The following is a 12,789-nucleotide window of genomic DNA, read 5'->3' as shown; positions in this document are numbered from 1 at the left end:
AAAAACTTATAAATACAATTTTTGAAGCTTTTGCTCCATTTAGAATTGTTATAAAATGGTGGCTATATTCTTCGTGTTGTACAATACATCCTTGAGCCTGTCTTACACCAGTAGTTTGAACCTCCCACTCCCCACCCCTATACTGCCCCTCCCTCTCTCCATCCCCTCACTGGCATCCCCCACTGGTCCCCCATGTGTCATCCCCCCACATCCCACTAATTTATTCTCTGTATCAGTGAGTCTGTGAAGCTCACAGTTTAAAAAGCACCTCTGTGCCCATGATTTCACTGATTCTCTTTAGATGACCATCTAAAACAATCATTGACGCTTGCCCTATTCCTATAATAGTTTTGAAGAATGGATTCAGAAAGGTAAGCAACTTATTAAGGTTTACAAAAAAGTGCCTTGGCTTGTATTTCAACTTAATCTTGATATTCCTTTCTTTCCTTTGCATTAATTATCAAGTTCCCACTACATACTTGCCAGGCTTTGTACTATACCCATGGTACCTTCCCTGGACAATATCACAGTTTTGTTGGGGAAGGCAGAAACACAAATGAAAAACTACAGGGCAATGCTGAAAAGTTCTATGAAATGAGTAAGAAGAAGGAGATGTCAGCTTCTCTGGTGGTGAGTGGCAGGGTTGTCAGCTTCCTAAGTAAAGCAGTATTTGAACTGGACTTTAAAGAATAGTAAGATTTCTCCAGAAATGAGAAGTAAGTGATACGAGAAGAGTACTGAGGTGAAGGAACAGTCTGTGGAAATACGGTACGGGCACAAAACAGTGTTGTGATCAGGAAATGGTGGAGAGACGTGTGCGACAGTAGAGGGCTTCCCATGGGCTTCGGATGGTGAGCCAGTGGGTAAGAGTAGCAGAAACTGAAACCGGGACAGCAGGAGGAATTTATTATAGACTCTATACTTAGAGTATGGAACCACTGACAAACGTTTTAAGTAAAGGGGCAACCAATCAGATTTGTAGTTTAGAAAAATAATGATCCAGAGAATGGATCAGAGGAAAAAGAGATGGGAAGACAAATAAAGAGGTTTTTGAAGTTGTCCGGGTGAGAGGTAGTGGGGTCCAGAACTAAGACAATGGTCAGGGAAGGAAAAGCAGGTATTTCTAAGGCCAACGTCATGGATTCCTATATGAAAACTGAAGAAGAGGAAAAAGTCCAAGTTGATTCTGAGATTTCTGCTTTGAACATTCAATTACCATTTGTTGAGTCATGTCAATGGCCGGCGATCATGCTCAACACCTTATATACCCAATTTCATTTAATCTGCCAATGCTCCAAGGTTGTATTATGAGTTTTTGGCAGGGAGGAATGAGGAATCTAAGAGAAGAAGTGCTTGTCCAAGATCACACCCTTAGTGATTTTGAGATGGAATCTGAACCCAGCAGGCCTGTCTGATAAAGTCTGGGTTCTAAACACAGGCAGATAGATTAATTGAGAGAAGAAGAAAGAGTGTGGTGGTGGTTTTTTGTCTGTTTTGGAGTGAATATGGGGGACAGAGACTTGATTTGGGCCTGTTATCTTTGAGGTAACTCAAGGGACAATCGTGTAGCGATGTCTGGAATCAGCAGATAGTCTCTAGGATGAAGCATCATTTCACTGTCTTCTACCTCCAAGGGTACTTCCTGTCCCTGGAAACAGTACTTCTATCATCTTTCTATCTGCTATCAACTGAACTTGTGTGTGTTTTTGTGTGCTGGTGAGAAGGATCTTCATCATTTCCTTACCCTTTTTTATTGTGCTGGATTCACTTATTTTGAATGAAAGGAGCAAAAAGTATTTCCGTCCCACTGTATTTTATGTGCAAATATCTCATGGCATTATAAAGAGGCCTGAAAGCTTGGCAAACTTCTGAAAAGGAAGAATTTTGCCTTATGCTTACAGGTGGTGAGGCTCTGCTTTTTGTTTCAGATATTCACTACTGCTTTCTAATCACTTTTGGCAATAATACTACTATTTTATTTAAAAATTTTATTTTTGTTTCATTTTCTGTGAGACACCATCATTTGTGTAATCAATGGAGAATCACTGACGGTCTTAAAAATGGCAGGGGGAACTACCCATGAACAACTGATAATAAACATTCCTCATCCCATGGGCATCATTGTACCTCCTGGGACTATTCAGTGTTCAAGGCACACCAGGAAATTGTTGGAAAGCTCACAGAACACCTGGGTAATATTAGCAAAGTTGTGTAGTCAAGAAATATCTCTATAAGATTGTAAATATTGTGCCAGAATATGTGTACTAAAAGCTTGGGTCCGTGAAAATAGATTCTTTTTGATAAATTCATGAACTTGGGCTGACTGACTTGGAAATGACGTTTTCCCCTGCTGTTTCCCTTCACAGGTTTTGGCATGGAGGCAACATTGCTCCTCGTGGTTGGCTTTTCCCATACCAAAGGGATGGCTATCTCCTTTCTGGTGCTTGCTGTAGGATTTAGTGGTTTTGCTATTTCAGGTAAAGTGCCCTTTGGGTTTCCAAATCTTTTCCATAGATTCAGCAAGACTTGGGAGAAAGGAAGGAAAGGATATTGAGCATCTACCTTTGGCAGCCAGGCCATTCCCAAGGATCAAGGCCACTAGCTAGAGATTTTCATCTAGTGGGGATGATTTTGAATATCACTGAGAACTGGGCTTAGGAGTCCAGCCAAGCTGGAATTATCACTACTTTCTTCATCTTGGATGACAACAGGCAGGTGCCCTCTCTGGGGCACGGGCAGAATGCGTGTTGCAGGGCAAAGTGGCACCTTCATACTTTAGCACCAGGCCATCTGACCTAACAGAGGCTCTTGTGACTTTTTTGATTCTCACTTCCTACAGGAGGACTGCTAACATTAACTCACAATCAAATGATGTAGCCATTTGACATAAAGTTGTAGAATCAGAAGGGCTTCCCAAGTGGCATTAGTGTTAAAGAATCTGTCTGCCAATGCAGAAGGTGCCAGGAGTGTGGATTCAATCCCTGGGTTGGGGAGGTCACTTGGAGGAGGAAATGGCAACCCACTCCAGTATTCTTGCCTGGAGAACTGCAAGGACAGAGGAGCCTGGTGGGCTACAATCCATGAGGTCGCAAAGAGTTGGACATGACTGAGCACATGCACATACACACAGAGAATCAGAAAGTTTTAAGGGTGGAATTTTTCTTTAGTTTTCTGTCTTCTCCATGGCTTTCATTTTCCAAACAAGGACATGCAGATCCAGAGAGGTGATGTGACTTGCTAAGCCAGCAAGACTTAAGAAGAATAGTAATGATGATGTGAGCTAACATTGATCAGGCACAAACTCTGTGCAGGGGGCTGTTCACAGCCCACTCTGTGTATTAATCCCTGCAATTCTAATAGCTACCCTAGGGCCTTTGGTCTCCCCATTTTATAGGAGCAGAAACCAGCTACTGCATGAGAAGTAACGGTGCTAGCATATTACAGACTTCAGAAGTTCCCTGTGCAAAACTGGGTGAAAAAGTAAAACTTAGGGGTTTTTTTTTCCTATCTCTAAAAAAGATTGTAAAACCAAAAATTGTCATTTAACAGAACACTTGACATGTATTGCATCTCTGACAACATTGAGAAGCAAATGATATTACCATTATTTTACTGAGGAATAACTTAAAGCTCAGGAAAATGAAGGACTTTCCTATTGTTACACAACTGGGGACAAAGGAAGAACTAAGGTGCAGTCCTACCTGGTTTTCATGCCTGGGCTCTTTCCCATGATTCTGGACTGTCTTAAAGATCAAACAGGGTGATAACATCCTAGAATAGAAGAGCACCCAGCCTCTGGTCAAAACTACTCTTAAAACAGGGCCTTGGTCTTATCAAAATACAGCTGACCCTTGAACAATGTGGAGGTTATGGGTGCTGATCCCCCACCCCGCATAGTCAAAAATCTGACTCTACCGGAGTGGGTAGCCTTTCCCTTCTCCAGAGAATCTTCCCAACTCAGGGATTGAACCCGGGTCTCCTGCATTGCAGGTGGATTCTTTACCAGCTGAGCCACAAGGGAAGCCCAAAATACTGGGGTGGGTAGCCCATCCCTTCTCCAGTGGAACTTCCCAACCCAGGAATCAAACCAGGGTTTCCTGCATTGCAGGCGGATTCTTTACCAACTGAACTACGAGGGAAGCCCTCCTGTATAAAGTATTCCTCTGCATCCTGGGTTTTGTTGTATCCTCGATTTTGCATCTGACGATTCAATCAACCACAGATGCTGTGCACGCGTGCTTGCATGCTTAGTTGCTCAGTCGTGTCTGACTTCTTGCGACCCTGTGAACTGTACCCCACCAAGCTCCTCTGTCCATGGAATTTTCCAGACAAGAATACTGGAGTGGGTTGCTATTTCCTCCTCCTAGAGATCTTTCTGACTCAGGGATTGAACCCGTGCCTCCTGCATCTCCTGCAATACTGTAGTACTTACTACTGAGAGAAAATCTGCCTGTAACCATGCCGCTCCAACCCACTTTGTTCAAGGGTCAACTATAAATAGAGCTGATGAATAGTTAAATTGGAAAAAAATGTTTGCACTTAAAGTAGCTTGAAGCTAACCACTTGGGTTTAGGGATGCAAAGACCTGGGTATAAGGCCCCTCTTTGCTACTGCTAAGTCACTTCAGTTGTGTCCAACTCTATGCGACCCCATCCCTGGGATTCTCCAGGCAAGAACACTGAGTGGGTTGGCCATTTCCTTCTCCAATGCATAAAAGTGAAAAGTGAAAGTGAAGCCATTCAGTCATGTCTGACTCTTCGCGACCCCATGGACTGCAGCCTACCAGGCTCCTCTGTCCATGGGATTTTCCAGGCAAGAGTAAGGCCCCTCTTTAGTACTTACTATTTACAGAAGGCAAAAAAAAAAAATAAAAAATGCTGAGTGATTTAAATCCTCAGCCTCAGTTTCCTTATCTAGAGACTGGAGAGATATAATGGCAACTTCATAGGGCTGTTGGGAGATTGCAGTGAACTGAGGTCATTCTTTCATTCCTTCACACTTCCCAAGAGTCAGATACTGTTCTTGGCGCAGCAGATACTGCAGTGAAAAAAAGAAAAGTTTCTGTCCTTATAAAGTTTACATTCTAGTGGAAATAAAGCTTTTGAAGATCTTAGTCCCAGTACCAGATGCATAAAACAATTAAAAAATATTCACTATGGTGGTTCAATTATTATTCAATCTAGCCCAATACTTCTCAAAATTTAATGATGCATACAAGTCACCTTAGGATCTTGCAAAAAGTTTGATTCTGATTTAGCCAGTGTAGAGTGGAGCCTGAGAGCCTATATTTCGAGCAGGCTCCCCAGTGAAGCTGATGCCACTGATCAGTAGTCTACACTTTGAGTAGCAAGGATAGATCAGTCATGAATTGTTCCCAGCAGGATGTTAAGGGACATCTTCTTTTGATAGCCCTGTAATGCAAAAGAGATTCATATCCTGTCCACAGAGATATTGAAATATTCAGGCCCATATTGTTCCCAGATTGCCAACTTAAGCGACAATCAGAGGGAGAGAAATTTTTTTTTTCAGCATTTATACCGCGCTGGTCACTTTTAAGGTATGAACTCATTTAATCCCTGTAGCAGCCTGATGAGAAGGGTATTGCTATGTTCATTTTATTAGTGAGGACACTGAGGCTTGGAGAGGTGACTTAACTTACTCAAGTAAATTAAGTGATTAGGATTGGAATAAAGGTTTATCTGATCCAACAGTGAGACTATGGGAGGGACTATGGTCATGGGGAGGATGATTCCTTAGGGTCTGGGGTATATCAACTTTATAAGGAGTTTATAGGGATGCCAAGGGAGACTTGCTCAGTTTAGGAACTGATTATAAATAGGAGAGCTGAGACAGGTGAGATTAGAAAGATATGAAGAATGGGTGATATCTGCTTTAGAAGATGTCCTGTGTAGAGAAGACAGACTCTCTCAACGTGTGTGTAACTTGCTTTGTGTATCTGCTTCAAAAAAAAAAAAAAATATATATATATATATATCTATTAGTATCTCAGTTTCTCAGTGATTTTTCCCCCAAACCCCAGGATTGTGTAGCTAGAAACCTAAATGGCTTTTTTCATATTATCTTCAGCTGAACACAGATGTCTAGGCTTTGTGTCAGAATATAATACTCGCCAATCATATTAATTGCTTCTTATCTCTGGGTTCTTTTCTAATAAAGTGTTTATCACATTCAAATCAACAGTAAGATTAATTAATCTTGCAGCTGTTTTATATTCTGATTTTCTGCCACTTTGATCTGAAAGATAAGGTATGTTTATTCCAGAAAGGTTTTCTTAAAATTCTCTCTGAACAGAGGTAGGAAATAAAGCAAGCAGCCAATAGGCTGGATTAGAAAAAGAATTTTTTTAAATTCTATTTTTAGTTCTTTGCACAAAATAGAGAATTAAAAAGCAAGACAAGGGAAAATAAAAATATGAGTAAATAAAACCTATAACCCCCTGCTGTAATTTCAGAGTTCAAGTTAGTAATTAATTAAACAACTATATATTGAGTACCTACTATGTGCCAGACACTTTGCCAGCTCAGGAAAGTAAACAGGGTAGATGGATGTTGTACTGTAAAGAAACTGATGTTGGCTTTCACCTCTTTGTACCTATGTAATTGACATATATTATTTATCTTAATTCTTACAACAGTTTTATAAGAATGATTATCCCAGTTTATAGATGAAGAAGCTGAGATTCAGAAAGATTAAATCATTTGTCCAGGTTTGCATCTCAGTTAAACAGCCAGATCCAAGGTCTGACTCTGAAATGCAACCGTGGACTACACTGGCAGAATTGGTTCCCAGTGCCCGATGCCTCCTCTTTCAAAGCCTTATCCTTCCCCTGCCTTCCCGCTTCCTTCATTCCACTCATTCTTTTCTCCTGAAAGACAGAAGAATAGTGAGGTACTGGTGATTCTTTATTTCACCACTCCTTGCAGCATTACCTACTCGTAAAAGACCCCAGAGAGATGGGTGTGTTTTGCAGTGGCAGCAAATGCTGATATCAGCACCGAGATAGTTACTAGAGCTCAGCTGTCTGCCAAGAGCTCTCGTGTACATATTTCCCCTAAGCCTCATCTCACAGCATCTTTATGAGTTAAGGAGTAATATGACCCTCAACATAGAGATGAGGAAACAAAGTCCTGAAGATGACTTGTTTAAGAGATAAGAATAAGATTCGAATCCAGATTGACAAATTCCAAATCAAGTATGTATGTGAAAGTGTTTTATAAATTGCAGAGGCTCCTGCAAATGTTTGTGTAAATCTTTCTTATCCAAAAAGAGCCCTTTATAATATGCCGTGTGGTACTAAGGCAGTGGTAGCCTTTTGTGGTAGCCTTTTGGGAGTGAGCTGAGAGCTAGGAAGGAGGATATTATGAAGCAAGATTTAGTTTTAATCACGCTGTGTGTGATTGTGTGGGCTTCCCTGGTGGCTCAGTGGTAAAGAATCTGCCCACAGTGCAGGGTTGAGAAGATCCCTGGAGAAGGAAACGGCAGCCCACTCCTGTATTCTTGCCTGGGAAATCCCATGGTCAGAGGAGCCTGGAGGGCTACAGTCCAGGGGTTGCCAAAGAGCCGAGCACGACTCAGGGACTACACAGCGACAACGTGACTGTGTGACCGCTCACTCTGAATACCCGGGAGCCAGGCTGTGCTTCTCAGTGCTGCCCCAAACACCGTTATTTTGGGGTTTCAAGCCTAGGAGGTAGAGGTGCCATAATTCTCCCCATGAAGAACCCATGGTAGCCATTACTAATCAATCACATCATGGTTTTCTGCTATGAGCAGAGGCAGCCTGATAATCCTCAAGCCAGCCCTTTTGGTAAACGCATCTGTTAGTAGAGGAGAGAGGTTGATGAGAGTTGGGGAAAGCTAAATATTTTCCAAAATGTGTTTGGAATTCTGCTCCTGAGTCTGATTTTGAGATGTTTGGCTTCACTGTAGGTTTCAATGTCAACCACTTGGACATTGCCCCTCGCTATGCCAGCATTCTCATGGGAATCTCAAATGGAGTGGGAACCCTCTCTGGAATGGTCTGTCCCCTTATTGTGGGTGCAATGACCAAGCATAAGGTAATGGTTTCCTTTGGGGCTGTGGGTTATACAATGAGGGGACCGGAATACTGCACTACACCTCAAGGCCTGATCCCAGCCTGTGTGAATGTCTATGTCCTTGACTTGGCTGAGTCACTTGAGCTCCTATTTTTTTTTCTTCTTCTTTTAAAAAATTATCATTTATTGATGGCAGCAGGACTGACTGATGTTTGGTTCTATGTTTCTTAAACTGAGAAATAGAAGGTGTGTGTGTGTGTGTGTGTGTGTGTGTGTGTGTGTGTGTAGAAGAAGTGATAATACCATAAAGATTGTTTAAAGACACAAAAAAGAAACTGAGGCAATCAACTCAGGATAAATAAATTGCCCAAGGTTGTTTTATAATTCCAAGTAATTAGACTTTATAGTCATTTCCAATTATTGCTTAGCAGGCTCCAGCATGAAAATATTAGTGCAGTTATACTTCCTTATTATGAAGAAAACAAACAAGACATTAATGACCCTTCCTAAGAACCTACATAGGTGTGGCAGCAGGTCGTTACTGAACGTTTGTGTATTTAGACTAAGGTGGGTAGTACATTAGGATCCCAGATCCATCCAGAATTCAGCCACAGGCCACATGGTTTCTTCATCTCTGTCTTTGAAATGGTCTTAGATATGCTGCCTTCTGCAAATAAACATTGTCTGATACCATGGCATTTTTACCCAACTATTTCTTTGTTGTTGGATTGCCTATTACAAATATAACTTCAGAAATTCTCCTAGTTTCTTAGAGAAGAAAGTGTGGGATAACACTTCTTATCTTTTGATAAAAAAGAAGGTGGGCCCTGGTGACTTTACAGGCAGAGGATCCAAACTATCTCTCTGTTCATGAGATGATAAGATTAGTAACATGATTATTAATTCTGTTATGAACTTTTTCAACACAAATTCCCATTATTTTTTATACAATATATTTTCACAGAAAATATGATTATACATAAGCTACTGGCAGTCCAAACTGAGCACTTTCATGACTTAAATTGTCATTTATCCAAAGCAAGCAAGAAGGAGACCTCTGATATTTACAATGGTGGGTTCCTAAAGCAAATTTAATTTAACCTCATTTGTATACTCAGGATAGCTGTGAAATGGTGCAGCAAGGATCTTACAGGATGTTTATTTTATAAAGTATTTTTCTAAATTAAAAAACATGCATATTCACTGTAGTCTTAACTTTGATTTTTTTAAATACTCAAATTCCATTTGGGTCCTGGGCATGCATCTGCCACATGTCTTCCCAAGAAGCACAGCATTGCTTTGGGGTGACTAAGTGCCTTTGTCCCAGTGGGGGACTCCAGAAGATACTGTTAATTTCTGTTTTTGGTTAAAATGTTAACTGGTACCGTTTCCTTGTTCAGACCCGTGAGGAGTGGCAGAATGTGTTCCTCATAGCTGCCTTGGTGCACTACAGTGGCGTCATCTTCTATGGGGTCTTTGCTTCTGGGGAGAAGCAGGAGTGGGCAGACCCCGAGAACCTTTCTGAGGAGAAGTGTGGAATCATTGACCAGGATGAATTAGCTGAGGAGACAGAACTCAACCATGAGAGTTTTGCAAGTCCCAGAAAGAAGATGTCATATGGAGCCACCACCCAGAAGTGTGAAGTCCAGAGGAAGAAATGGAGAGGACAGAGAGGAGTGACCGTCAACGAGGAAGAGCTGACATCCTACCAGAATGAAGGGGAAAGCTTCTCAGAGGCATCCTAATGTCTCAGGGGCACTTCCGGCTCCTCCTCACTTTAGAACCAGGAAGTATCCACACCCATTGTCTTCTCCACAGGCTGGCTTGCCAGGGGGTTAACTCTAGGGACGTTGCATGTGGGGGAGCAGGGAGAGATTTACTCAGCAGTAGGGAAACAACTTGCTCCAAGTTCATAAAATGTATGGCTGCAAGTTTTTTGATTGGCAGTTGATTCTTCTCTCAAAGAAAAAACTATTCGGGAAGGAATGATTGGAAGAATAAGAGACAAAATGTCATGTTTTTCAAAGAAAAATGGAAGGAAATGGGGATATTTGGCCTGGAGGAGAGGAAAAAAATAGCTGCTACTACATTTCTGAGAGTAGCCATGTAGAGGTGGGTTTCCTATTCCTCATAAAGGCCACTGCTTTCAAAGGCCCTGTATTGTGCCAGATGCTTTATTACATTCTCATTTAATCTCCACACCCCATGACATACATTTTTTATCCCTATTTTACAATGAGGAAAAGAAAGCAACAAAAGATGGACTTGCCCAGGGTCATCCTGCCAAAAGCAGTGCTGAGATTGCGTGCATGCATGTGTGCTCAGCCTTGTCCGACTTTGCAACCCCGTGGACTTCAGCCCTTCAGGCTCCTCTGTTCATGGGATTTCCAGAGAAGAATACTGGAGTGGGTTGCCATTTCCTACTCCAAGTGTTGAGATCGGTGGAGTCCAAAACACATGTCAGTTTTGGAGAAGAAGGTTTTGCTTCAGGTTAGAAGAGATATTTTTAATACTGAAAACTGTAAATGGAGTGCGTTGTCATGTGGATAATTCCCTATTTTGGCAGGCATGGAGGATGGAAAACATTTGGGTTGATGCGGCAGAGAACATTCAAACATCATATGGGGGACTGGATTCAAAGATCGTTAGGGTCCTAGGTAAACTGAGAGCCAAATGAGTCTGTGAATTCATATGAATGTTAAAGTTGCTTGGTCATGTCCAGCTCTTTATGACCCCATGGACTGTAGCCTACCAGGCAACTCCAGTCCATGGGATTTTCCAGGCAAGAATACTGGAGTGGGTTTGCCATTTCCTTCTCCAGGGGGGTCTTCCCTACCCAGGGATCAAACCCAGGTCTCCTGCATTGCAGGCAGACTCTTTACCATCTGAGCCACCAGGGAAGCTCATAACATGAATTCGTACTTTTCTTATATATTTTTTTAAATAACAAGAGTCACAGACTATATGAGAGATTCAAATAGGTTTAAAAAAAAGAAAAGGAAAAATGAAAAACTAAGCAAAATAGCAAAGTTCCAGGAATCTGATGGTCAGAATGGCTGAGAAGAGGTAAACTAAATTTCACCCCTTTGGGGAATTCCCTGGCATCCTGTGGCTAGGACTCTGCCATTCCACTGCAGGGAAGTAGGATCCTACAAACTGTGTAGTGTGACCTAAAAAATATAATTTAAACCCATCATAATGTCAAGAATGTGGTTAAATAATGTCCCAAATTACTTGTAAATCTTTAAGGCATTTAGTAATTTAAGAAGTTGGTTTATGAATTTTATTAGGTAAAATTCTCTTAGAAGAGTCCTCTATTTAAAAAAAAAAATGTGTGTCTTTAGCCATTACGGCTGGTGATACTAGGAAGCTTGATCAATTATACAAAATTATGATCGAAGTATTCCTAATGACCTTACTCAGAATGATATTCAGGGAAACCACAATAACATAGCAGTAGTTTAACAGTGAAATATTAGAACGTAGACATCTGGGACAACCAGATCCATAGTTAGTGTTGAAAAACTTAACTTTGCATAAGGCAATAACATGGATACTGTCTAAATATATTTTAAATTTTAATGATATTTGAAAACAATGTTGGCATGTAAAATGTTGCTTGAAAATAAAATTATTTTCCTTTTTATTGTTTTTGAAAATTTTAATTCTACTTTCAGAAGAAAAATACAGTATTGTAGAAAAAATAGTAGATTTACTTCTAGTTTGTTATTGTAAGATTTTTTTCCTAATTTCTCCCATATATATATATATATATTTATTTCTGGTCCCTAACTGTATCAGCAGAATTGTAGTGTATTTTATAAAAAGAATACTTTTGGGGGGAAAATGCCTGACTGTCTATCAAATAGTATTATTTATGTCATTGGTATATCATTTATGTTATTGTATGTATTTAAATCTATTTAATGAGTGAAACTATGTAACTTAGAACAGTTCCTGGCACATAGAAAGTGCTCAATAAACATTACTTATCGTCAAGATTATCATCTTTTTGGATTGAGAAGAAAGCATGCTGTTTCATTTTCACTCTTGACAGGATTTATTGTGAAAGTCGTGCCATTTTCTAAGTAAAAAAAGAGAGAGAGAAATTTATGGTAGCCAGTGTTTTCTTTTTTTCTTCTGTTAATGACGTCAATAACTATTTTAAGAACTCACGGTAATCCTTAAGGCAATATTGCAGATTGTGACACAAAGTTGTACTTACTCCAACATTTGAAGTCAGCAGCATATGTAGAAATTTGATAAATTACTTTGATAAATCAAAGCCTTTAGGGCACCTGTCACTTGTCCTTACAGTATTTAAAAAATGGGGTCCTAAGTCATGGTGTTAAAAACTAGACAACACATTATTTTGTTGTGATGGGTTTAGTGAAGGTTGCAATGAACAAATAATTATATCGGAACATCAGGCAAATGTATTGAATGGTTTGCAAGTTACTGTACATTTTGCTGCAAATATTCATTTGCAGGTCAATTCTTAGAGGCAAACTATGGATTCTAGCAAGAAGAGAAGGCGACCTGAGGTGCTAGATTCTTGAGACAAGAAAGTTTGACTGGTCCTTTTTAAACAATGAAAGTTTTGGAACATGAGCATAACAAGAAAAGTAGGACTTGTTTAAGAAATAATGACACATTTATTATCCCTGTCTGGGTGTTAAATTCAAAGTAAAAATTGGAATCTACTATTTCTATTTCACACTGATTCCTTCTG

General features: G+C 40.3%; 1 protein-coding gene across 2 annotated transcripts in view; it reads left to right on the top strand.

The window, feature by feature from the left end:
* The window catches only part of SLC17A8 (solute carrier family 17 member 8), a 38,286-nt gene extending 28,334 nt beyond the window's left edge, over positions 1 to 9,952 (top strand). For both annotated transcript variants that reach the window (XM_043881725.1, XM_043881724.1), the window contains 3 exons: positions 2,367 to 2,477; positions 7,951 to 8,078; positions 9,458 to 9,952. In XM_043881725.1, coding sequence (XP_043737660.1) covers positions 2,367 to 2,477; positions 7,951 to 8,078; positions 9,458 to 9,802 — 584 coding nt within the window. In that variant the 3' untranslated portion in view covers positions 9,803 to 9,952. The remainder of the gene's footprint in view (positions 1 to 2,366; positions 2,478 to 7,950; positions 8,079 to 9,457) is intronic.
* The last annotated feature ends 2,837 nt before the right edge of the window (positions 9,953 to 12,789 follow it).

The sequence above is a fragment of the Cervus elaphus genome, chromosome 22 (genome assembly GCF_910594005.1).
Source record: "Cervus elaphus chromosome 22, mCerEla1.1, whole genome shotgun sequence".
NCBI classification, from domain to species: domain Eukaryota; kingdom Metazoa; phylum Chordata; class Mammalia; order Artiodactyla; family Cervidae; genus Cervus; species Cervus elaphus.
Note: the sequence above shows the minus strand (reverse complement) of the source record. Positions and strands in the feature narration are given on the sequence as shown.